The sequence below is a fragment of the Condylura cristata genome, unplaced genomic scaffold, assembly GCF_000260355.1.
Source record: "Condylura cristata isolate star-nosed mole 26May11 unplaced genomic scaffold, ConCri1.0 scaffold00011, whole genome shotgun sequence".
NCBI classification, from domain to species: Eukaryota; Metazoa; Chordata; class Mammalia; order Eulipotyphla; family Talpidae; genus Condylura; species Condylura cristata.
In genome coordinates, this window is record NW_004567112.1 from 39,146,849 (window position 1) to 39,172,029 (window position 25,181).

At 50.9% G+C, this 25,181-nt stretch overlaps 1 protein-coding gene across 3 annotated transcripts in view; it reads right to left on the reverse strand.

Moving 5' to 3' along the window:
• COL13A1 (collagen, type XIII, alpha 1) overlaps positions 1-25,181 on the reverse strand; it is a 142,341-nt gene that overhangs the window by 77,262 nt on the left and 39,898 nt on the right. For all 3 annotated transcript variants that reach the window (XM_012723486.1, XM_012723485.1, XM_012723483.1), the window contains exons 4-5: positions 6,058-6,065; positions 942-968 (exon numbers count right to left, since the gene is read on the reverse strand). In XM_012723486.1, coding sequence (XP_012578940.1) covers positions 942-968; positions 6,058-6,065 — 35 coding nt within the window. The remainder of the gene's footprint in view (positions 1-941; positions 969-6,057; positions 6,066-25,181) is intronic.

The following is a 25,181-nucleotide window of genomic DNA, read 5'->3' on the forward strand; positions in this document are numbered from 1 at the left end:
AGGAGGAGTAACTGGGGCAGAAGAGATGCACAGAAGGCTCTGGAATCCAATGGCCTTTGGCACAGGGAGGCAGGGCAGCCTGATGCCAGCCCAGCTCACCCTCTGCCCACCCTGCCCCTCTACCTGGTCATAGCATCTTGCCTGAATCACTTTCCACTCCCACTGCAGGGGCCAAGGGATCCATCACTTTGCTTTCCCAGTTACACTCCACCAAGCAGTGTCTCAGAAGACTTTAAAGATGACTCAAATACTGAGTGTGTACCCCAAGAAACAAGAGTCTGGAAAAGTATGGTAACATAGATAATCAGATCAAGTATTTTTATCAGTGAGTCTCAGTTTCCTCATCGATAAAACAGGCATAACAATACCCATTTCACTGAGATGCTGAACAAATCAAATATAGGGAGACTGACTAGTACAGTGCCTGGCACACGCTAAGCTTTCAGTAAGAGGTGGTTACTACTACAATTTCTACTTTTGTCCCCAAGTCTCCACCATTACTTGGCAAAGCCTCCCCAGAATTCAGAAATGATAACTTTAAAGTTTTTTGAGATGACACTTACTAGAAAGCATAGGACAGAGGAGGACACCCAGAAGCTGTGGGCTGCCTTCCCCACCAGCCCCCCATTATCAAATCAGAGGCTTGGAGTCAGGTCCAACATTGGAGAAGCCTACCTCTCCAACTGTTACCCACCTGGGGCTCAGAAGGCCCCAAGAAGCTAAAGCTATAGCTACAGGCTCAAGACATCCTGGTAGGGACCTCTCCAGGCCTCAAAGGTAGAAGGGACTGAAGGTGGGCTTCACCATCAGCCATGGGTTATGAGAGAGGGCTCTCACCCAGATGCAGCTGGGGGGAAGCAGCCACCCCATACAGCCAATGCTCAGATGGAGAAAGAACGACGAAAGAGATGGAAAGGAAGAAAGAAATTAAAATTGCTTACCGGGAGGCCGGGTCTTCCAGCAGGACCCTGAAATAAAGGCAGAAAGCATAAGCTTTACAAAGTTCAGGGGCTTGTACTATCTAAGAGTTCCACACTGCCCCACCGGCTGTGTGGCTCTGAAGTCACGTGTGCTCAATGAGCTGCTTATTCTATGAATGAAATGAAGGGAGGGCAGTGGTCACTAAGCTTTCCTTTAGTTCTAGCATTCATTCAGTGACTTCTTCCTCCCTTCTGAAAAACAGGTGTAGGGGTGTCCTCCATGCCAGACCCAGGGAGGGTTCAGGGAACAGAATGATGAGACTCTCCCCAACCCTTGTCGCTGAGCCTGAGGGAGCCAGGGCTCTGTCCTCTCTGACCTACCACAATGGGAAGCACCATGTCAGGGAGAGCTTTGCCACCTACTGTTCTGATGAAGCTCCTGCCTGACCGGCCATGCTGAGCAGAAGGGCCATGAGCTTGGAATGGGGATGCAGGCATCCTTAAGTGGCTTTGCCCTTCTGTTGAGATGGCCCTTCCTGTAATGCCTGCCACCAGCTGCAGATGGCTGTCTCCAGGATGGGTGGGAGTAGGTGTAAGGGGGGGACCTCACCATACATGGCATGCCGAGCCACTGAAGGAGCATATTGGCACTCCACACCCCTCCCTCACTCCCTGCTATGACTTCTCAAACCCTTTGTTCCTGACCCTAGAGCTCCTGCCTTGCACAGTTATGGGTACGGAGCTCAAGGCACAATCCTAGGCAAAGACTCCATATAATGGACCTGAAAGGCTATTGAAAAGAGGCTATCATTGAACACCCTGTTTTATGGATTCAATCATCATCACAGCAATAGGAGATGGCTTAGGAACCAAGCAAGTCCTATACAAATCTTGCCCCCCCCCCCCCACTTTTTTTAGCTCTAGTCCACGACTTCCACATGATCTGAATCAAGAGGCTGGCTGAGAAGCTGTCTCTAAGAGCAGCCTCACTGGGCATGACCGAGCACCTTGCAAAAGGGGAGGAAACAGCTGGAGGGAAGTTTAGGAGCTGAGCCTCACCCTAGCATGGCCATGGCACTGTCTGAAGACATGGCGTCTTGGTCAGGGAAACAGCTGGGTTTAGTTAGGAGCCTGGCTCTGGAGGCAGCCTGCATGTGCTCGAGTCACAGCTCTGCCGCTTACTTGTATGACAACTTTAAGCAAGTTGCTCAACTTTCCTGTGTCTCACTCAGTTTCCCCATCTTGTAAGCAGAACAATAATATCATCTGTTAGGAGATAATGCATGCAACACGTGCCTGTAGCAAGTGCTAAATAAATGGTAGCTGTTAGGATCAGCCAAGAGGTTTGGCGGGGGGAGTGCATGGAACTGGCCTCAGTTTCTCCCTCCAGAACCTCAACTCTCAGGGTATTTCTCTCCTTCCAGGCACCCTGCTGTTGCCACATTCTGAAGCTAGAACCAGAACTGGCCTCAGGGTGCTAGCTGGGAGACAGGTGCCCTGGTTGAGGGCTGCTGAATGAGGAAGCAGCGCCAGGAATAGGTGAGCCCCGTGTGTCGCTCCTGAGAGCACCCCTACTGTGCAGTGACTCCCACAGATCCAAGCTCAGGAGGAGGTCCTAGGGGAACGCTGGGTGGCAGCCCCTAGGGGCAGAGCACCCAGCTACAATTCCTTTGCTCTGCTTGATTTTGCCCTCAGAAATCAAGCTTACTTGATTTTGAACCCTAAAGCATCAGCTCCTCAAGAGATTTTTCTGTGTTCTTCACAGATGTCTTCAGAGGAGTCTGAGCTCTTAGTGGGTCCTCAATCCATACTGTGCACAAATGAACCTGAGGGCAGATAGCATGAGCCTGGGAACTAGGCCCTTTCTTCCCAGGTGCTCGCAAAGACAGCCAGGCATCTGCACTCTCAGTCACCAGGGTTTTTGTACTGACCCAATAGTTTCTTTCTCTCACGTCTAAACTGCCCGACTCTGATGCCACCAGGGAGTGGGGTCAAGGTGTGGGGAGCCTCTTCCCTCCTGTTCCAGGGAAAAGTTTCCCACTTCCTATAGTGGGTCTAGCCAGAATGGAGACAGAAGGGACAGTTTGCTCACTGCTCCCATGTACTGGTAACCCACATCACCCCCCCACACAAGAAGCTTCTCTCTGGTCTCAGTGCCAGGAGGAGCTGGGCTTCACCTAAATGCCAGGGGCACTGTGACCTCACTACAGCCAGACTCTTACAACTCTGCTTTCCTCTTTGCTTTGGCTACCAGGAAGCTCAAAAGCAAGTTCAGAGCTCACGATTATCAGCTCTGGGTTCTCTTTGTTTTCCTGCCTCAGCTCTCTGCCCCCTGCCTGTGGGTTCCTTATCTAGCTTGTAAGCCACCCAAAAATGTGTCTTGGAATAAGGTAAGGTGGAAATAAAATAAATAATAAAATTTCATAAAGAATAATTTCCTCCCTGGGTCTCCCTGGTGGCCTAGGAGTTAAGTCTCAGCGCTATTACCACTGCAGCCTGATCCCCAGCCAGGGAGCTGACCCACATGGCGCAGCAGACCTCTCCTGTCTCGCCCACTGCTCCCCTCAGCAGTGCATTTCAGTAGATCTGCCTGTTCTGCTCCCCACTCTGTCTCTGGTGAAGCCTGCAACTCTGGCTTGTACCCCAGTTCTTGTATGCATAAACTTTAAAAATTTTTAATTTTCCTCCTTAAAATTAAAGGGTTGCAAGAATCGTTGGAAATCATCTATGGAAGCCCTATGTAATGAGCACATATGTTTTAAGTGCTAAAAATATGTATAATCATACACATGTATGTCTGCACACACACATAATTTTGTCTACATTCCTCAGAACACCTGAATGAGTCAGATATTACTACTACCCCCACTTTACAGATGAAGAAATCGAGGTACAGAGAAGTGATTGGTCCAAGGTCACACGACTAGCAGTATCATTTGGATCCAGCTAGAGCCCACACTTGAATTATATTACACTGTCTCCATGAAAACACAGCAGTGCTTAACACAGTGTTGGCTTGCTGTATTCCAGCGAGGATTATGTTTCAACTAAGACTGGTAACTGGACATCAAATATTTCCTGATAATTCCTACTTGCCTTGATCACTGGTTTTAGTCTTGCAGTTCCTATAATTAAGACATTCTCTCCTATGATAAGCCAGAAAGAGAAAGAAAAATACCAGATGGTTTCGCTCATAGCTGGAGTATAATGGACAGGCAAGAAAATAATAAGAATAATGAACAGCCATATACCAGAGACATTTTGTGGGGGTGGAGTGGGGAATGGGATAAAAAACGGGGTTGGGGGGGAGTGAGGGAGGGAGGGAAGTGCACGGGACTATGGTGATGGCACATGGGAGACGGGTGATGAGAAACCCACAGGGATTACAATTGAGATGGAAAAAAAAGTACAAATGATGTAAAAATAAACTATTATATTATGAAAAAAAAAAAGCCATTCTGTCCTAATCTAGTGCAGGGTTGACCAGTAGCTGTGAGCTTGATCACGGACTCTAATGGATAGGCAATGGCTGAGTAAAGCATTATGGTAAGAAGCCCCCTAGTTGATTAGCTCTGTCTGCCACGGGCATGGGGAGGGTGCCCAGAAGGCAGCAGACAGACACTGCCCCGGCTGCCATCTTGCTTTCCCTCTGCACCTCTGGTCTGTGGCAGGAAGAAGCGAGGAAGTCGAGGACCAGGAGGTGATTCCCAGTCTGGCTGGCTTCCCATTTCCTCCTCATCCTGCCTGTGCTTTCAGCCAAAGTTGGGTGAAAAGCCAGGGTACTTGTGTGTCAGACTGAGAATTCAGGAAAGCTACTCTCGGGTGTCCCCCTTCCTCAGATCCTCCCCTCATTTGTCCTGCTGCAGAACCCTGTGCCCGCCCCACCAGCTGCAGCTCCTGGCTGGGAACAGTCCTGGGCAAGGTGGTCAGGCGCTTTCATGACAAGGCAACATTCCTGGCAAGGACAGCCCCTGGAGCCAGAGCTGGGTGCTTGGGGGAGGCTCCAGGAGTGGGGGAGGAGAGGACTCTTTCTGGCTTTGTCAAAAAAAAAAAAAAGGGGGGGGAAAGTATCTCATTTGCAGCAGGTGGTCTGTCAGAGTTTCCTGGGGCAGAGTGTATTTTGGAAGATTGATGAGAGGAATTGAGATCTGACATCTAAAACATGTCACGATCCATCACCCCTCCTCTTTTCAGGAATGACATGATTTTCTTCTCTCTCCATGGCTTCACAGTCAGGAAGCTGGCAGGATGGTCATCAAGGGCTCAGGGCGCAGAAGGCATGTTAAACACTGCTCTTGCAGGGACAGATGGGGAAAGCAGCAATGGAAGTGGCTTCTCCAAGGAAGGGGCCATCAGGTGGCTGCGTTCAGCAGCCTTGAGAAAGATCTGATGCCGAGGGCTCAGTGCTTTCAACTCCAATCCCTGGCTCCCCCAGTGACCTTGGGGCCTTTGTCTGGGTATCAAATACTGTTCTCAAAGCAGACACTCCAGTTCCCTGGGTCCACTTTGGGGAGATAGTCTCTGTGGGCTCTTCTCAGGTTCTCTGGCAATCGCTAGGCTTCCCTGCCCCACCCTGGGCCTCAGGGGACTCCCACCCACGGGCACCACCTGTAATGTCCCCCAGTCTGCCCCACACTGCTCGTTTAGATGAAACCACCAGCACCTGTCCAGAGTGACCTGGCCGGAGGGAGCTGCCGCACAGCCGATGCTCACGGCCTCCTCGGGAGCCCTCCACGCGAGAGCCTGGCTAAGGGTCTTGTTTGCTGAATGAACAGGAGACCTTTCAGGGCCCAGAACTGAGTAGAGATTATCTCCTTCCTTTTTCTAATACCTGGGGCTTCTTTGACTCCAGTTGTTTTCTTGGGGGACAAAGGAGCTGGGCTCACAATGGGGCAAGTCAGCCTTTCAGATTGAAATCAGGACTTGCTTTGCCCCTGGAGGAGGGGTGGGTAGAGGTGGGTGGAAAGAGAAATGGGCCTCTCCCTCCCAGGGGGCACCATGTTGGACTTCTGTAGAGGGTGCAGGAGACCCCTGGAAGACAGCTGGGTAGCTGCCAATCCCCCCCCAAACCAGGGCCCGATTACCGACAGGGAGCAAGGCCTTTCAGATGGTTGAGTGGGGCTGCTGGAGTACTTACAGGAGGTCCTGAAAGACAGAGAAAATGCCAGGGTTAGTGTCCCTGCTGTTGGACAGGGAGGGCTGCCTTAGAAGAGCAGCCAAGAATTCTTCAGTGGAGGGGTTTCCATCTGGTCTTCAAAGTTTATATTTTCCTGGCCTACTTTCACCAATATAACCTCTCCCCCCTTTATTTCATCTCCATATTTTCATTATGGGATGAGAAAGCCAGAGATCTGGGCCCTGGAGCTGCCCTGCTGGGACCCTAAGCTCCCCCATTGCCCAGGTCTCAGCTCCCAGCCCTACTCCTGGAGTTTTCGGGATTCACCAGCCCCAACTCCTGTCCAAGAATATGCAGACGTGGGCACCAGGGCTTATTGCTAAATGTCGAAAGAACTGAGATTATGATTATTAGCACGCTGGTCCAGGCCGCACTTCTGTGAAATGCAACAAAAGACTCGGGCGGGAGGGTGGAGGGTGGGGGGTGGGGGGCAGGACACCGTTTCTCATTCTGCTACCTGGCTGGCCGATGTTTATCAGGCTTGTCCTTGTTTGTCAAGCTGAGAGTCAGGGCTTCTGTCCTCCTAGGTCTGCCGCCCCTGCCTTTCTTACGAGCCTCCCCCCTTCTCTGGCCCCACCATCCTGCCACGCCTCTTTCTTTCTTTCTCCCAGTGGTATCCAGGTAGCCACTCTCCCTCCTCCATCCCAGAGGCCTGGGCCATAGTCTTATCTCATTATTGCCGACTGCTAAGGAACAACAGCTAAGAATTACAAATTTAAATGTTTCCAAGATAGAGAAAAGGGGGAGGGGGCAGAGGGTGAGTGGGTGGGAGGAAAGATAGAGCAAAAGCAGCCGCAGCAAGATTGTGACCTAAGAGGCATTTCTGGAGAACATGAGTCATGAGACCCCAGGGCTCGTGGGGTATCCAGCTGGGCCTGGTGCGTCTATCCAGTCCCCGGTGACCTGGCCACGTTAAGGCAACTGCTACTCCTGTTGCTTCTTTTATGCTAGTCCAATAAAGACTCCTATGTTTCCCTCGCTCTCACGTTCCCAAAGTCGGCTTCCTTCTACTCTCCTTCATCTGCCTGCTTCTCTGTCCTGGTCCCCATCAGGAGGAAACAGCCTCTTTAACGCTGACCTCTGTTAAGCTGTCATGTTAAGGGAGAACAAAATGGTTTAAATTAAAAAAAATAATTGAGTCAAGAGGTTCAGTGACTGGTGAGACAGGCCCAGCAGGCCTGCACACGGCTTCAGAACATCCAGAGGATGGGAGGCTGAGGGGGGAGGGGACCATCTGGGGCCCATTAGGCTGAGGTGCAGGGGAATGTCATCCAGAATCTGAAACTATCCCCCCAGTACAGCTTGCCAGCCCAGCTGGAAAGTCCTTGTCCTCGTGAGAAGCAGGCTGGTGACAAAGTTCAGTCCATGTCAATTTGGGGTGGTTCAGTCACATGGCGGGCAGATGCCCATGCCCCCGGCCAGAATAAGGTCCTGGCTTGAACTGTGGCAGGTTCTGTGGGAGCCCCTGGTGACACAGTGAGCTCTGTCTGTCAGCAGTCTCACCTGCGTGGGTGTCACCAGATACAGCGGGACAGCTGACACAGGGCTTGGCACCGGTCCCTCAAAGTGATATGAATTCTGCTGAAGATCTCAAGGGCTTTTATACCACCCCCACCACCCTCGTCACTGCATGCCCCTCAAAGGTTCCTACTATCCATCATGGACCATCTGAAGTATTTTCCACTAAAGAGGAAGTTGTATCCTATCTTGCAGATGAAAAGCCTGAGACACAGAAGAGCTCAAAGCCTCCCTCAAGGCCCTCATTACAGTGTGTATCTCTATGCCTCTCACCCCCAAAACAACTATCCCCACCCTAGAATTACCTGCTGACCTGTCCTGTCACCAAGCCTCTTCCTCAGATGCCCAGTGCTAAGCCTCTGGCTCCCCTGGACCCAGCCTTTCTAGCTCTCTTTGATGAGCTCCCTTTTCTTTCTTTTTTTTTTTTTAAAGATTTATTTATTTATTTGTGCATACAGAACTGGGGTACAGGCCAGAGGCTCAGGGGCAGTGAGAGGCTTCACCAGAGACAGTGGGGAACAGAACAGGCAGATCGATGAAGTACACTGCTGAGGGGAGCAGCGGGCGGGTCAGGAGAGGTCTGCCACACCATGTGGTCACCTCCCGGGCAGGCGGGAATCGAACTCATGCGGAAGCGGCTTTAGATTCTCAGTGCTGTGCTTTAACCCTCTGCGCCACCAGGGAGGGCCTAGCTCCCTTTTCTTAAGCGAGGGATTTGGACTAATCTACTCTTTAGGCCAAGGTTTCCCCAACCAAATGCTCACCGGGACTTCAGAAAAAGGAAAAAACCCTATTTGTTAGTTGATTATGTACTTAATAAGGAGAAGAGAGATGGGAAGTTATTTATTTTTTAAAAAAAAGACCTTTCTGTTACGACCATTTTTAGTGAGAAGTTGACATCATGAAGCCATTTTCAAAATGGAGTCAGGGATCCCTTAGAAAGAAAATGCATCACCTGTCTCCCTGAACTGGGCCAGAGACCTTTGGACTGGGTCAGAAACAATTGTTTTAAGAAATGAATCAACAAACAATTGTTTGAGGAGCCATCCTGATGGTGAGGACTGATAATTATGGATTTTTAGCTGAAGAATAGTATCAATTTCCCTTTTCATTCCTAAGGAATCTGTAATCCATTATGCATAACCAAGACTAGTTAAGCTTGTTATCACTCATCAACTCTTAACTACTTATCTCATCTTTTTCTTTTCTTCCCATAAAAATCTCTGACTTTGTCTTAGGGTGGAATGGGGGAGGTGGTGGGAGTAAAGAGGAAACACTTTAGGTTTTCTGCCTGAATCTGTGTACCATGAATTGTCGTTCTTACATCCCAAATAAATGTGTTTTCCCTTTTCAATTGCCTCCTGAAATTTTTATGTTGACACAAGTAAATGGTGATCCTCAAATATTCCCTTTGGAAAATCTAACTTCCCTCCTTCCCCTGCCAGCTTTCATCAGACCTCGGAATTTCAGAGCAGAGACAAGCACTCAAAGGTAACTGGAGAACTTGTGACTCTGTGAAATCCAGCAGTGCGTTGACATTACAGGACATCTCCCATAGGGGACACTTGGCCATGCTCAGTAGCTGGTTATTGACCGACACTCTGGGCAGACACCAGGGGAGCATCATCCCAAGGCAGGGCCACACCCCCATTGTACAGAGGGAGAAACCGAGGCCCAACGGAAGCTTGTGGCAGTGTGGGGTCACTGCATGGATTGATGATGGGAATGGGGCCAGAATCCAGGTCTCCTGACTCCCCATCCATCCAGCGGCCTTCCTAACAAACCACACTGCCCTCATGCCTATGAAAATGCCCACCTTAAGTACAGCCCACCTTACCACCAGCTGAGGACCAGGCCAGCCTCAGCCCTTGGGCCTGCTGCAACAAGAGGAGCTCACAGCCGTGCACCTGGAAGGGTCCCCAGCAGTCACCAGTGTACAGAGGATCTGCCCGAACCCAGACCTCTGCGGCCTCCCAAGGGTCTGATTGGCCTCCTCTAAGGAAGTGGCCAGGTTCCTCCTAAATGGAAGTAGGAATGGACTTCTAGCATGCATCTTGAGATAGCATCAGGGTCATGCTTTGCTCAATCATTTTTATATGTTCACTCATTCATTCAACAAATATTTAAAAAATGCCTGCTGCCTGTCAGTCACTGTGCCAGGCTAGGAATACATAGAGGAACGAGGCACATTCTTTATTCTTTGAGGAAGGAAAACGTCATTTTTTAAGCACCTTGTATCTACCAGACTTATGTCATGCTCCAGTGATTCAGAGATGAATAACTCATTTCCTCTCGTTGAGAAGTCAACAGTTTCCTATGTCAGAAAGCTGGAGAAATTCCAAAGAGGATGAAAATGAACAAGAGGATTTAAGGGAGGCAAGTTTGCCATAGGATGATTCATTCATTCGACATTGCTGAATGCCTATAGCAGGTCCCTGAACAGCCTCGTTTCATTCAATGCTGTTTCCTTATAATGTTGATGAGGGGAAAAAAATCCTGATTGACCTGCATGAAATGCCGTTATTCGAGGACCTGCTGTCATTACAGCTTTTCATTTAAAGTCACAGTTTCCAAGCACCTGATATGACTGTACTCTGTAGCAGACATAATGTAAGTATAGAACATATAGAAGTGCACCGAACCTTTACACTACATCAAGTTGGCATTCACAGTGTCACTACACGGATGAGAAATTTGAGGCTTAGAGGTTAAACAACCTGTCCATAGTGATCCCCCTGCGTCTGTACTTGCAGTAGTCCTGGGTTTGACTGGGTCCTTCTTACCGGGAAGTCTACGCTCTTGGTCTTGGAGGCCAGCAAGGATGAAGGGCAGACCCGTGCCTGTCTAATGCAGGCAAGAAGCCTTCCCCCACTGTGGGCCTACCGAGGCCCCATCCAGTTCTAATCCTGAGCAGGGAAGTAAAGAGCCTCGTGGTGACTGGGACCCCTATTATATGAGCTGGGATCTGACCCCGCCTGACTGCCGAGCTCCCATGGCTGGGGTCCAGGCCCTCACCACCCCTCCTGGTGCCTGCCGCCAGGCTGTCTGCAGCTGGCCAGCTGCCACTGTCTCTGCCATGTGCCGACCCATCCATCTGCCAGGGCAGATGCTCTGCATCCTGGCTGCCTTGGCCATGGAGCCACTGACAGTGCCAGTCACGCTCTGCCTTTGGAGCGGGGTTCTTGAGTGGGTGTGATTTTGCTCCCCAAGGGAAAATGGGCAATATCTGGAGACATTTTTGACTATCACAGCTGAGAGACAGCTGTGGGTCTCTAGTGAGTCGCTGCCAACGAGCCTACAATGCACAGTTTCCTACAACAAAGAATCACCTGGTCTCAAATGTCAATAGTGCCAATTAGAACTGGATGGGGCCTAGGCAGGCCTGCAGTGGGGGAAGGCTTCTTGCCTGCATTAGACAGGCACGGGTCTGCCCTCCACCCTTGCTGGCCTCCAAGACCAAGAGCGTAGACTTCCCAGTAAGAAGGACCCAGTCAAACCCAGGCACTGCTGCAAAACCCTGCACTGAATGATGGGACCAGTCCTGCCCTTGGCTCCCCAAGTACCTAAGGTCCCTGGGACTCACACGCTACCCTGCCCACACCCCTCAGTCAAAGACCGAACCCTCGCCCCACCTTGTGGACTGTCAGTTTGGGGGATTGCATTCTCCTATAGTTTGACCTGTTCTGCCTCCACCATAGACCTTTTTAGGACAAATAAAATTTATTTATTGAATTTTTACTCTGTCTGACACTGTGTTGGAAGCTTTATGTACCTTATTTCACTTAGCTGACCCAATGGCCCAGTGATGGCGCCATCACTATAATCCCCATTCTCTTAGCTGAAGAGCTCGGAGAGTTCCCTGCAGCTGAGCTAATGCCAGCTGTGTGGGCTCTGGAACACAGGTGTGCCCACTGCCACCCTGGCATGAACACAGAGGCACAGCTTCCTCAGACTGTGGCGCCCAAAGCTTGAAGGAGGCCCATGTAGGAGCAATCCAGGAAGCAACCGCTGCCTTAAGGAGTGGTGAAGAAGGAAACATGAGTAGCTTTAAAAACCATCAAGACAAATTCGTCAGTGACAGGCATGATGGCCTGTGAAGGAGGCTGAGTGAGCTGGGGGCAGCCACAGTCCTTTGAGGTTGACATCAAAGAGAATGAGCAGCTCTACTCCCTTACAGCCTGAGGCGGGAACACTGCTTCAGGGAGGGCCAGGGTACTGTGGGGCAGACTGTCTGGACCTCGTGCCCCAGGGCACACGTCTGACAAGCCATGCTGGTGACTGGCACAGCTCTGCCCTCACTTCCCTCAGCTTACTGAGTCTCGCCACAACCCAGCTCCCATGTCGCAGATGAGGAAACTGAGGCTCAGATGGAAGGGATGGTTCACGATGGTTCACAGCTGGATTCTAGTGGTCTTGGATCCTGGTTCAGTGCCTTCCCAGAGCAGACCACCACTGCTGAGCTTTGGAGGTGCAGGAGGCTTCATATTTCTAGAAAAAACTTGCAACTATGCAGACAGAAGCGTGCTTGCATCACTCATCCTACAGTCTTGTGAGAGTCCATTGTGTGCATTTCAAGTCCGCATGCAGCGACTTCACATTTGCAGCTGGAAACTTGCCTTGGGGGAGTATTCACACCACAGGAATTGGCAAATGCCTCACAGCAGTCTTGCCCCTGCCCCAAGAGCCAACTGTGCATCTTTTTCCCAGTACATGGCAGCTCAGATCTGCCCCACGCTGGAATCTCTGTCACAAGACATCCCCAGACCTTTCCAGCTGATGGAGAGTAACAAGTCCACACACACCACACTCTACTCCTGCGCTCGCGACAGACATTGCGAATCAATCACTCCACTCTTTCCCCAGGAACCTTGACACAGCCTCACAACCCTTTTCAGGTCGACAGGCATTGGTACATGAATGGAAACTATTAGTCATCTTGAAAGGAGAACCACCAGGGGGGACAGACACAGGGAGGCAAGTAGCCTAGCATGAGGGTCCTTGGCTGACTTATCAGGCAGGACTAGTCCTAGCCTCAGAGGGAGGTGGAGATGGAGGCGGAGGACCCCGTACCTGGACTTCCCAGACACTCCTAGGAGGGGTAGGACCAGCACCCCTTGCGCTCTCTCCCCTTGTCTCATCCTACTGTCAAGACTGGTAGGGGGCTGGGGGCTGTGAGCAGGGAAGCGAGGTCAGCCAGAGAGCTCCCTTCCAGTTTAGTTCATGCTGAGGCCTTAGGGTGTCCCCAGATGGCCTCCATTACTTCCAAGACTCTGACTGCCCTTCTGGGGCATCAGACCCATCTTGAGTGGACAAGACCTTCCCACCTGGGAAGAGCCTAGGTTCAACTCTATGGGCTCCTGGCCTTCTCTGTTCTTGTTAAATTTCTCCTGTCCACCTGGGCCATCACCCTTTGTATTCTTGTTCCCCATCTTATCTATCAAAGGCCTAGGGATGGGGGGGGGGGAAGGTGGAGGGAGGCTCAGATGTCATGCCCTGAATTTCTGGATACGGAGGGTGTATCTGGGTAACCTCCCCAGCATCCATTCTCCCTTTCTCCTTCTGAACAGAACCCCAACTTTATTCTGGTCCCCACCCATTCTCAACGTAGCCTCATGCTTCCCAGGGAACTAACCCAGCCTAGGAAGAGGTGAGAGAAAGAGCCTGTCCTAGGAGCCCTCGTGAGGGTGGCCCTGGTGGGGTCTGTTGAGCAGCCAAAGAAGGAATTCCCACTGGGGGATGGCGATCCCGTTCCAGCAACCTCAGTTTCTGCCAGCAGAGACTCCCACATATCCCGAAACTGGGGCAGCAGCCTCAGGCTCCGGGAAGTGGCTGTGAGGGCTAACTGCTGGCTGGAGGGAAACTGCAGATAGGGAGGCCAAGAACAGGCAATCCTCTGCCCCGGTGCGCTGACAACAGCTCAGACTGAAGAGGGCCACAGGCCACACTGTGTCACCGCCCAACACCATGGCAGCTGGGAAACGAGAGAGAAGGGCCTGGTGTCCTGAACCGACCAACAGTGCGCTGGCAGGCACAGTATGAAACAGGGCCGCCCTCCATGGTTTTCTCGCCGTTCCTCAGACAGAGGAGGCTTGAAAGCAAAGCTGTGCATTACTAGGAGGGTGGGGAATGGTGCATCTTTGCCTGCTCCAGCATGTTCCCTTCTCGCTTACTTCACAAGTGCATCGCCAGCATCTGCTCAGCAGCAGTGTGTGAAGGCTGCCATGCTGGCAACTGTCAACATCAGACTCTGCCCTGTTCTTGGGGGTCCCTCCTCTAGCTCACGAAAAGACTTGTCACCAAGTGACACCTTGGAGCCCTATCCCTAGGTTTCAGTTTCTGGCCACTGCACCCCCCAGCAGGGTGCATTGGCTGCTTACCCCACATCTTGCAGACTTCCTGGATGGAGGCAGCTCCCCAAAGTTGGCCTTGCCCTGCCCCGCTCCCCCACCCCCATCCTGAGCAGAGCTGGATTCCTGCAGGTCTCCCAGTGATGCTACCCCTTCTCAGGGCCTCCCCCACAACCCCCAGACCTGGGTCGCCATTCCCCAGGGAGCTCCTGACTGGGGGGCCAGTCTGGGATGTCCCACAGACAGGCAGCCCTCTGCCTTGTCAAGACTCCCTCATTTGTCCGCAAATCCACCCTGGAAGGTTGGAGCAGGTGCTGGCTCTTTAACAGCAGGTTTTGGTCACCGAGAGACTGAGGCAGGAGGGGAAACGCACCCAGACCCTCCCAGGGAAGTCTCAGTGATCCCCACCGGAGCCAGTGTGTGTGTGTGTGGGGAGGGTGTTTTCTTCTCTGAGTGTCACGTGGGTCCCTACAGGACAAGCCACCGAGGCAACATACCTCTGACCCAGAACCTTCTTCCTGACATTGGATCTTGCCACCACATGTGGTGTTCCCGTGGAAGGCCCGGCTTGGGGCAGCTCCTATGTCACTGTCACTCTCTGCTCCCCCACCCCCGACAGCTAGCGGGGGCTGGGGCCTACTGGTTAGCAGCTCTGGTCACACTCTCACGGGACAGCACCCCTCAGAGGCCTGGGGGAGACCACAGGCACTGTCTTTACAAACAGACCTGAACTTCCCAAGGATGGCTTTTAAAATTTTAGAGTCCTGGTGAGTCCTCTCATTCCCTGGCTCCTCTGGCCTATCCCCTAGCTCTTGTATACATACATAAATAAATCTTTAAAAAATAAATAAATTTTAAAGTCACATTGACTGACAACATTAAGGGCCAGCGCCTGAGTCCTGTCTCCTCATTGTCATAAATGCTTCCAGTGAAGCCAAGCACATTGCTGCCTTCACGTCCAACTCTGTAGCACTACTACCATCCACACCAGCAGGTGAGGAAACTGAGGCACGGGGCAAGTGCCCGGCCGACAGTTGGAGCCCAGGCATAGACTTGGCCCCAAGGCTATGTGTCACCTCCCTGAGGAGCCACTGTCCCCAGAAGGGCTCAGTACCATGTTGTCCATCTTACAGATGGGGCTTCCTGAGGCACAGAGCAATTCAGCAATTTGTCAGATTCACACAGCTGGGGAGTGGCAGAGTAGGCATTTGTAATCAGTGGTACCCGTTAACGTTGTACTTTATAACCCCATACATTTATTACTTTAGTTGTGAAAGAAAATTAACAGTCCACGGGACTTAGGTGGTAGGGTGAGAGGACTAGACTATTGAGAAAGAAAATCTGCAATAGGTTCTTTCTAGACCCCATGAAGGCAACGTGGCTTTGCCCATGGACCACTAACTTCACTTTTTTTTTTTTTTTTGAGGATTCACTTATTTATGCACACAAGAACTGGGGCACAGGCCAGAGGTGCAAGAAGTGAGACAGAGTGGGGAACAGAACAGGCAGATCTACTGAAATATATTGTTGAGGGGAGCAGTGGTGAGACAGGAGAGGTCTGCTGCACCATGTGGGTCAGCTCCCTGCCCAGGGATTGAATTCATGCTGCAATGGCAATGGAGAGCTTCACAGTACTGTGCTTTAACTCCTTGCACCGCATCAGGGAGGCCCAGGACCACTAACTTCAGACCATGCCTATCCATTTTTTGCAGTCAGCACCCTGGGCCTCCCCCTCTTCCTACACACTAAAGGTTGGTTGCTAACCCCATGCAGACACTGCCTGGGCAGGATCTATAAGCACACACACACACACAGTCTCAGGGTTTCACTGTTCCTCCCTTTACTTAGAATTAATGGAAAAAAAAAGCCTGACTTGGCAATTTGTACCTTCTGCTTATCAAATGAAACTCCTTCTCAGAATTGCGGCATGGACTGTAAAGCTGAAGAGTCACAGGTTCAAATCCCAACTTGGACACTTACTCGCTGTGTGATCTTAGACAAGTTGCTTAACCTCTCTGAGTATATGTCTATTTCTGTAAAATGGGGGTAACAACAGTACCTATCTTACTGAATTTTCAGGAGTAAATGACTGACTACAGCTCAAGTGTGTGGCACTGTCCCTGGCTTAGAGTAAGCACTCAATGAGTGATAGCTGTAATTCTTACAGTCTGAAGTTGAACATAATGACATCCTTTCCTAGAATGCTATGTGTTTTAATCACTGTGTTCTAACCAGAGGAAAAGCTAGCACATAAAGAGCACTGTTCTGAAGGTTTTACAGATAGCCTCATATTTAACCCTTACAAGCCTTAAAAAATGCAAACTTTAGTTACCCTCATTTGACAGATGAGAAAATTGAGACACAGAAAGGTGGTGTCTCTTGCTGGGGTCACAAGTTGGAACAGGCAGGCAGAGGTCATGTAAGCTGAGATAAGCAGAGCAGGCCGGATGGGGTTGGGTGACTGAATAAAACGGTACAGGCAAAAGTCACCAGCTTTGAACTGGTGGGACAAATTACGTACTTTCTCACTTCCTTAGGCCCCTGACGCTTCCAGGTTGGGGTCAAATCAGAAGTCCTGAGTGAGGAAATCTCGGGGTAGGTCTTACTTGTGGAGATTACAGGCCAACTCTGCTGATAAAGGCCAAGGGCAGGCATTGTTCTCCATCCGCCAGTTTCCTGGACCAGCTGAGGGGCTGGCTGCCTGAGCATAGTAAGGGCAGTGGGAATGGGGGACGGTATCAAGTCCCCCTCTTTGTGGTCAAGGTGAAAACCCATCAGGACTGAGGCACCCATTAGCTTCTGCTGGCTCTGACCACTTGACTCTAACTTGATAAAGACTTGGAGTCTCACTTAAACTTGTCAACCTTGCCTGAATCTCTAGAAGCAGTGAGATCTTCCATGTGACTGCTGCCCTCTCCCATGGAGAAGTACTTCCTGCCCTACCCCCGCCTGTCACCTCGGGTACTTCCTAGAAAGTCAACAGTTGAGCAAGTGATCTCCCTGGCCACATCCAGAGGGTACAAACAGTTCTCCAGCAAAGGTCCCGGCACCGTAAGCTGTCACCACTGCACCACCTTTCCCAGGCAGTTAGCGTTGATTTACCACCCCACCCCGGATACCATATTTAATTCTCTCTCGAGTCTGAAAACATTCAGTTAGCTATTTTTATATGTAGATCCCAATCCCATGTTTTGCTCCTGAAAATTTTGTGTAATAATGTAAGATGTGTGATGGGTTCCATCATTTATTCTTTAGTCACTATTTCAAGAGGAACTCAGAGAAATTTGAGGCTGTAGATTACCGAGCCTACAAGAAGTGGGCTTGTAACAGAAAGAAATGAAGTGGACCAGGTGGAGTGTGACGGGGAGTGGCCGAGATTGTGGCCCAGTGTGAAGGGTTTGCTTGTGTACCTAAAATGGAATTACTGCCCATCAGTTTCCACCAAGTCCTGGCAGTTTAGGAAAGAAATTCAGTAGTGTCAGGTCTTAAGAATATTCACAAGTGCCCCAAATCAGATGTGCAAATTTTGCTGACTTCTAAGTCAGTACTGACACCAGTGCAAGACAATTTTAAACTGCTTAACAAGCCAAAAAAGCTGTATTCGGTCTGCAACCTGCTAATTTACAAAACACCTCTCTGGGGACATTCTGGACTTGATCTGTCCAGTTCCATAGCTTGGAACTGCTGCCTCAAAGTGTGCTCAGTATATCTCTGCTGAATGCAAGAATGAGTGCGTGGCAAGGTTTCCAGTCCAGCACCTGAACTAAGGATCTGGGCAGAAGCAATAGCACACCAGGGTTTGAGCAATAGCACACCTTGAGCCGGGTATAGAATTGTAGAGCTCTGCTGCTTTCAGGTGCACTTCTATCCTTCTTCCTTACTTCCCCACTTCTACGAGGCATGGAAGCCCAGAGTTGAACTAGGCCCCAACCTCAAAATGACAGGTGAGTTAGAAATTGAGTTCTACTCAGACCGGGAGCTAAGACAGGGCTGTCTTGGGCAGTGGTTGGTATTAATTGATTCATTAGTGAGGTTGGTAATTGCCTCTGGACTTGGTTGAAACTGATGGGCAGTAATTCATTTTAGGTACACAGCAAGACCTTCACACTTGGCCACAATCTCGGCCCTCTGAACCTTAGAGTGGCCAGGCTAACGGCTATGATGGGGCAGGCAGTAAACTGCATTTTTTAGTCACTATTTCTAATCTTCATAACATATCTTACTGGCGGGTATTCCAATCCATACATGAAAATATCAAGGCTCAATAAGGTTAAATAGATTGTAAAGATCAAATAGCGAATAAATGACACTGGGGTTCTCACTCGAGTTCAGACTGTGACGTCTATACTCTTTCCATACAAGCACTTTTGCCTGGAGAACTGGGTACATCAGCCCTTTCTGACACAGGACAAAGTACCCAGGAGCCTCCCAGGAAGCACTGGCTGGGTTAGATTCAGAGCCCTCTTTTAGTACCAGGTGACTCTGGGATAGCAAATACCTGGGACACACGCTACTACTGCTCCTCTGTCCAGAACAGACATAACTAATCAATTTCAGTGCTATCTCTTGTACTTTTACCAATCAATGGGAGCTGACATCCTTGAGGAAATATTTGACTTCCTTGGTAGGAAGTCTCAGCACTATTGCAAGTAAAAGCACTTCCATAACTGTGGTTGTAAAAACTCTAGCCCGAGTCTGGTGGCAAGCAGAGATAGATGGAAACCACTATCCTTTGCCCTGAGAGGGCCTTGAATGTGCCAAGAGAAGGGGTAGAAGACAAGTAAAAGAAAGAAGTCTTTTGTACCAAGCTAGACAAGCTGGCTGTGTGACCTCATGGATGTGTACGTTGGGGTGTTGGTTTTCTGGGTGAATAAGGAGGTGAGGAGCTGGTTATATCTGAGTTAAGAAAACACTTTGGATTTTCCATTTGGCTTTGCTTTCTAGAAAAAGTTTCATTTGTTTTTCTGGAATCTATTTATTGTTAAAACAGCTCTTTTAAAACATTAAAAAACACTTTGTAAAAGAATCACATCATTTCTAAACCCCCAGTCCCTGTCTCACACAACTGTTTCCGTTTTCTCCCGGTTCTGATCCTCATCCACATGCATGTGTGCAGAATGGAAATCTGCATGCATGGACACCAAGTCCTTCACTCATCACGATAAGGCAAGAACTATCCCATGACCTCACATTTGTTCAGTCTTCTGCAGGACATTTTAAACACGACCGCACAATGTACCATGATTTTTCTATTTGTTGGTTATTAGATCTGGAAATTTCTGAGGTGTTTCTTTTTTTAATTTATGTTACCATGTATATCTTCTACATTTAGCACTTTTCTCTTCATAAATAATTGTCTTAGGCTAAGCAGTAGATCTACTGGGCCAAAATGAAACCTCTGTCTGAACATTGTTACAGTTTTTTATGCTTGCTTTTTTACCTCACACGTATAAACTCTTGGGTGTTTTCAGAATATCCTACTTCAGCTTGGCGGTTAAGCAGCTTAGTTAGGTCACCTAGCAGAAAAGAGCTCTCCTTAGAATGAGCACTTGAGTTTCAGGCTCCTTGTCTAAAGCTCCTTCACACCTATAAGCCCTGTGTGCAGCGAGTGGGGGGAGGGGGGTAGTGTGTGTGTGTGTGTGTGTGTGTGTGTGTGTGCGCGTGCGCACAGGAAGAGGGCGGAATGCTCACAGAAGCAGGGGCAGAAGCATAGAGAAGAGGTGAATCCTTTCTGGTCACTGCCAGTGTCTCTCTCCTTCCCAACAGGGGGCCCTGCCTGGCTTTTTAACTAAGAGAAGCTATTGCTTTGAGGGGTGGGGGGCAGGGCACTCTGGAGACTAGGCCGTGTTATCAGGTGTGGATTCCCATGAAGGAGCTCACAGTGGAGAAGCCTCTCCCCACTGCAGCTCTACATAGAGCCCCTCCAAATTCTGAAGCCCCCTCTGCAGCTGGACAGCCTAAGGCGAGGGCTTTGGTGGGGAGGGTAGGCTGGGGTGAGAGCACTCAGCAGAGGAAAAGGCTGGGTGGTCTCCAAAGCTCTGGTCCCTTTCTGCCTGAGGCCCTGGGAAAGTATAATAAACACAGATGGAGCAACCCCAGCCCCAGCCCCAGCCCCAACTCCAGTCCAGCCCCAGTATAACCCCAGCCCCAGTGCCAGTCTAACCCCAGCCCCAGCCCCAGCCCCAGCCCCAGCCCCAACTCCAGTCCAGCCCCAGTATAACCCCAGCCCCAGTGCCAGTCTAACCCCAGCCCCAGCCCCAGCCCCAGCCCCAGCCCCAGTCTAACCCCAGCCCCAGCCCCAACCCCAATCCAGCCCCAGTCTAACCCCAGCCCCAGCCCCAGCTCCAACCCTAGTCCCAGCCCCAGCCCCAGTCTAACCCCAGCTCCAGCCCTGACCTTGGAGACTCCACCTTGGCAGAGTGTATCACTCACTACCTAGGAGAAAAATCTGTCAGTTTGTCCCTGGAAGGCCCACTCCTCTCCCGAGCCAGCCCCCTGAGATCTAGAATCAGGTAGGTGTGCCTGCAGGATGGCCACCTGCACCTCAGACTCAGCCCCCCATTCTAGTCTGGGGCTCCACAGATCTGTGAGGCCACCATCCACACTCAGAGCTGCAGGCCTTCTTGGGCCCAGCCTCCCACCCAGCAGGGTCCTACATAGGACACTACCTATGGAACCCTGGCCCTATGAGCCTGGCACTGCCTGGAGTTGGTGCTGGGGATGGATGGAGTCCTGGCTTGTGAGCCTGAGCACTTCAGCCTCTGAGCTGCTAACAGCTAATGGCTATGAGGTTAAATACCTCAGCATGAAGGAGGGGCTGGAATTTGGAGAAAGGAGAGAATGCTCTAGCTTCCGTAGAAGAGGAAGGACTTTCTAAAGAAGTGGTGTTAGCACTGGAACTTAAGTAATGAGGCAAAGTGAGAGGGTCCAGGGGGTGTCCTTCTATACAAACAGTAAGTGCACCCCTGAGGTGGGAAGACGCTTGGGTGTCTGGGAAACAGGAAAGAGGCCAATGGGACTGAAGTTATGATGTCTAATGTGGTAAACATTCGCTACCGATGGCCTTTTAAATTTAAATAATATGAAATAACAAGTTCCGTTTCTCTGTTTCACTAACCACCTTTCAAATGTTCAGTGACAACATGTGACTAAGCGGCTATTGTATTGGACAGCACAGGTATTTATTTGCAGCGCTGTAGAAAGATCTACTCATCTACTCAGTAGTGTTGCTCTAGAACTTAGGGAGAAAAGATTGACATGAGATGAGTCAGGGAAGGCAGTCAGGGGCCCGACCTCAAAGGCTGTTGAAGGACAGAGCAAAGAACGTGACATTGTCCTAAGAGAACTGGAGAAACTGAAATAAATGTCCAGATTTTGGCAAAAGTCTGGCTTAGAGGTGGAGGAGAATTCCCTGTTTGATTCTCTGAGGCCAAGGAATCCTCAAAAACAGAGCTGAAGGGGAACAGATGTGTTCAATGACTCTGGAACCTACAAGTGCTGAGGAAACTTCCAGGGGTCTGGCTCTTTCCTGAGGGGTCACTGCCTCCTGAGTGAAGGGAGAGGTGGAGCTCCTGGCTCTCAGACCACTGGCCCTGGCGCGTGAGACGGGGCGCTGGTGGAGGCTGTGCTGAAGAACTGCTAGAGCTGTGAGCAGTCAGCCCTCACTGTCAGTCCTCAGGAACAGCCTTGACTGGAAAGCCTTGTGCAGAGGCCTTCAGAACCTGGCCTTGCTGCCTAGCTCGGGGCATTTTGAATGGGCTCCCCACGCTCCAGGGCTCACGGAGAGTGAGCGGAGGCCTCCAAAGACAACACCATAGCCAACTTCTCCACTCACCCACCCCTGCTTCCTTCCCTCCCCAGATTTCAGTCAGCTTCCCAGGGCACCCACCTACCTGGCCTGTCCTTTCGCTCACGGATGCAGCAGGAAGTTTATGAAGCACTGTCTTGATCAGCTTTTCCCAGAGCAGTGGAAAGGCCCCACTTTTTAAATGGTAGGTACAGGGCCTGGCAGTTTACACACAGGGACCTGGGGGTTATAATCCTCATCCTGCTGGCGGCAGAGTCCTGGCTAAAGAGTACACAACTTGCTATAACTCCTAGAAGTCAAAACTGGGATTTGAACCTCTTAATTCCAGGATCCACTCTTTTGCCCTGTGCCACACTGCTCTCAGCAATCCAGAATCAGAGTTCCACATTCAAGGATTTCATGAATTAACAGATGAATTCATTTTAAGGAACGTGGGCATTTGATTCTCACTCTGTCTTTGCTCTAGTCTAGAACCAGAGGGTTACTGTTCTCCCTCCAGCCCTTTCTCACCCAGTGGGAGCTTTATGGCATGGTTACAGCTAATCTTCTCATGTCTATCACAGTCACAGATTTATTTTTGCAAAGTCTTCAAATGCTGCTTTGATGTGCTAACAGTCCCTAGTGGAGGCTAACAAATCGTTGAGTACAGCCCAAGTTGGTCGTCCCAGCTACTCTCCTGACCTCTGACCTCACTTAGGAGCTGGCTGTAGGACCACAGCAAATCCCAGGCACCAGAGCAGGATGGCTCAGGGAGGCTGAAGTCCACTAGGCTGCTCGTAGTGGGCAAAGCCCAGAAGAGGCCAGGGACATCGTGACTTCAGCAGATTGGGAAAGAAAACACCCAGAAAAGAGTCCCCTGGGGACCACTGTGACCTGTTTGCCAGGGACAGGTTGGGACAGTCTGGGAACATGTCTGAGACAGCATCTCTGTTGCCAGCCCCTGAACACGACACAGAACTGTACGGCTGGTTTCTGAAGAAATTGTTCCCATATGCCATTGGGGTCAGAGGGTCCACAGAATTAGGGGCAGGGCCAGGACTGGGGCCAAGATCAAAAGAAGACGTGAAAAAAGAGAAACAACATCCTCTCATCTTATTAAAAATAATTAAGAATAGAACCTGCCATCATGTGGGAATGCCCCCAACTCCCTCCCCAAAGATGGGGCAGAAAGCTGGCGGGGAGGTGGGGGTTGGGTGGGGGGTGGAATGGGGGTGTGGCCAGGCTAACACAGGGCAGGAGAGGTCCTGCAGTGGGGTGGAAGAATGATGAGCCTGCATTGCTGCCTGAGTCCCTAAGCATCTGGCTGGGTGCTGGGGGTGTTGACAGGGCTCCCCCTCGTAGCTCCCTGGAGGAAGGGGCAAGAGAGTGGAGGAGAGGACAGTTCCAGTCTGCTGCTGGTGGGACCAGAGGACACGATGCAGTGTGGAAGTGACCATGTCCGTTTAGTGTCAGAAATCTGGTTTTTGTAAGCACTGTGATTAAAGAACCGTTTAAGAACTTTTAAAAATTCTAATGGGGCCCTCCCTGGTGGCGCAGCGGGTTAAAGCACTGCACTGAGAAGCTAAAGCCACTTCCACATGAGTTCGATTCCCGCCTGCCCCGGAGGTGACCACATGGCGCGGCAGACCTCTCCTGACCCGCCCGCTGCTCCCCTCAGCAGTGTGCTTTGTCGATCTGCTTGTTCTGCTCCCCACTCTGTACCTGGTGAATCCTCTCACCCTCCGCATCTCTGGTCTGTACCCCAGTTCTGTATGAATGAATGAATGAATGAATAAATAAATGAATAATTCTAATGTATTTAAAAACTGGTTTTAGTATTTCTTTTTGATTTTGTAAAGTTGTCAAGGCAATTCCAGAATCTTTTGAGTCAGAGGAGAAGATGGAGGTGAATGGCTCACGTGGCTCAAGGGGCCGGGCTGGGCCAGCCAGCAGGGACACAGGTGGGCACCGATACAGGTGTCCACACACCTGTGACAGACAGAAACTGGCTTGGAGGGGGGGCGCTGGTGGATGGTGTAGCCTTGCTAGTCCCCACCTCCCTCTCAGTGCTGGTTGCCCCCTCTTTGAAGGATGCTTTATGCTTTATTTACAAGAGGAATCCCTTCGTAGCCCAGGAAAACATCCTTGCCCATCTGTCTGGGGCAGGGAAGACAGGTGAACAGATGCACCAGAACACCTGAGAGCCCCACCCCCCACCCCCTGAGCGGGGCTTTGTTTACACTCTGGCATTCCCTCTGACACAGAACCAGTTTCCCCAGGGCCACCACTGGTCATGTGCTTTGCAATCCAGCCGTCCTGGGTTCAAATCTCAAGGTCTCTCCACAGCTATGGAGCCCCTGGCAAGTTTCTTTGACCTTTTCTGAGCCGCTGTCTCCTTCCTTATCAAACAGAACTGACGGGGCCAGCGTGCAAGGCTGTTGTAGGGGGACAAGTGGATGCACTTAATAACTTATTACTCAGCCACCATGTGGGTTTCGGATGTTTGCCACAGTTGCCTTTAATTCACTTCAGGCCCCTGGTTTGCTCACACTTTGTCAGCAGCCTCAGTTTGACAGCATGACTCTGTGACAGGCAGGCAGCCATCTGACCCAACTTTTGGCAGCCTCTGCCTTTGTCCTGTCCTCTCCCCCGCCACCTCTTGTCCAGCTGGTCCCAGTGGCTTCCCCATCTCCATGATCCCAGACTTCGTGGGCCAGGCACCCCCTACTTCAGGGACCCCGCTGGCTGGGGAAGGGCCAGGAGGCCTGTGCTTCGAGTCTTATTTCAGGCTCTCTGCACCGGGAGGCGATGCTCCCAGGCCTTTGCCTCAGGAGCCAGACCCCTGCAGGGAGAGCACAGGGCTTCCTCCCTCCCAGTGGGCCAGTTGGCCCTGCTGAAGACCTTGCTGGGAAGACCCTATGGAACTTGAAGTTTCTTGACGGATGTCGGATGTCGCGGGATCTGCCTGATTGCTCTTAAGGGTCAGGGTCGCAGATGGAGAGGAGAGGAAAGGGGAGTGATTATGAACTCCTCCTCTGCTGTACTGGGGGGGCCCACCCCTCCTTCCAGGACTCCTAATCCCTCCGCCTGCAAGGCCTGTCCTCCCTGGCTGAGACACTGCAGAGCCAGAGATGTATACACAGACGTTATTTATTGGGAGGCTGAGGGCCAGCAAGAGGTCTGGGCGGCCACAGTCACATTCTCTTCTGTCCTGGCTCTTCTCACCTAGCTTGGAAATGGAGTGAAGGAGAAAAGTGAGAGATGAGGGGGCAGATGAGGAAAGGGACAGTGATGTGTTGAGGGACACTCGTGTTACAGGGCGACTCTGTTGAGCACATGTGTGTGCAGGTGTGAGCAGAGCAGAGGTGTGTGCATTGGAGACTGGGTGGCGTGAACAGAGCAGAGGTGTGTGCATTGGAGACTGGGTGGCGTGA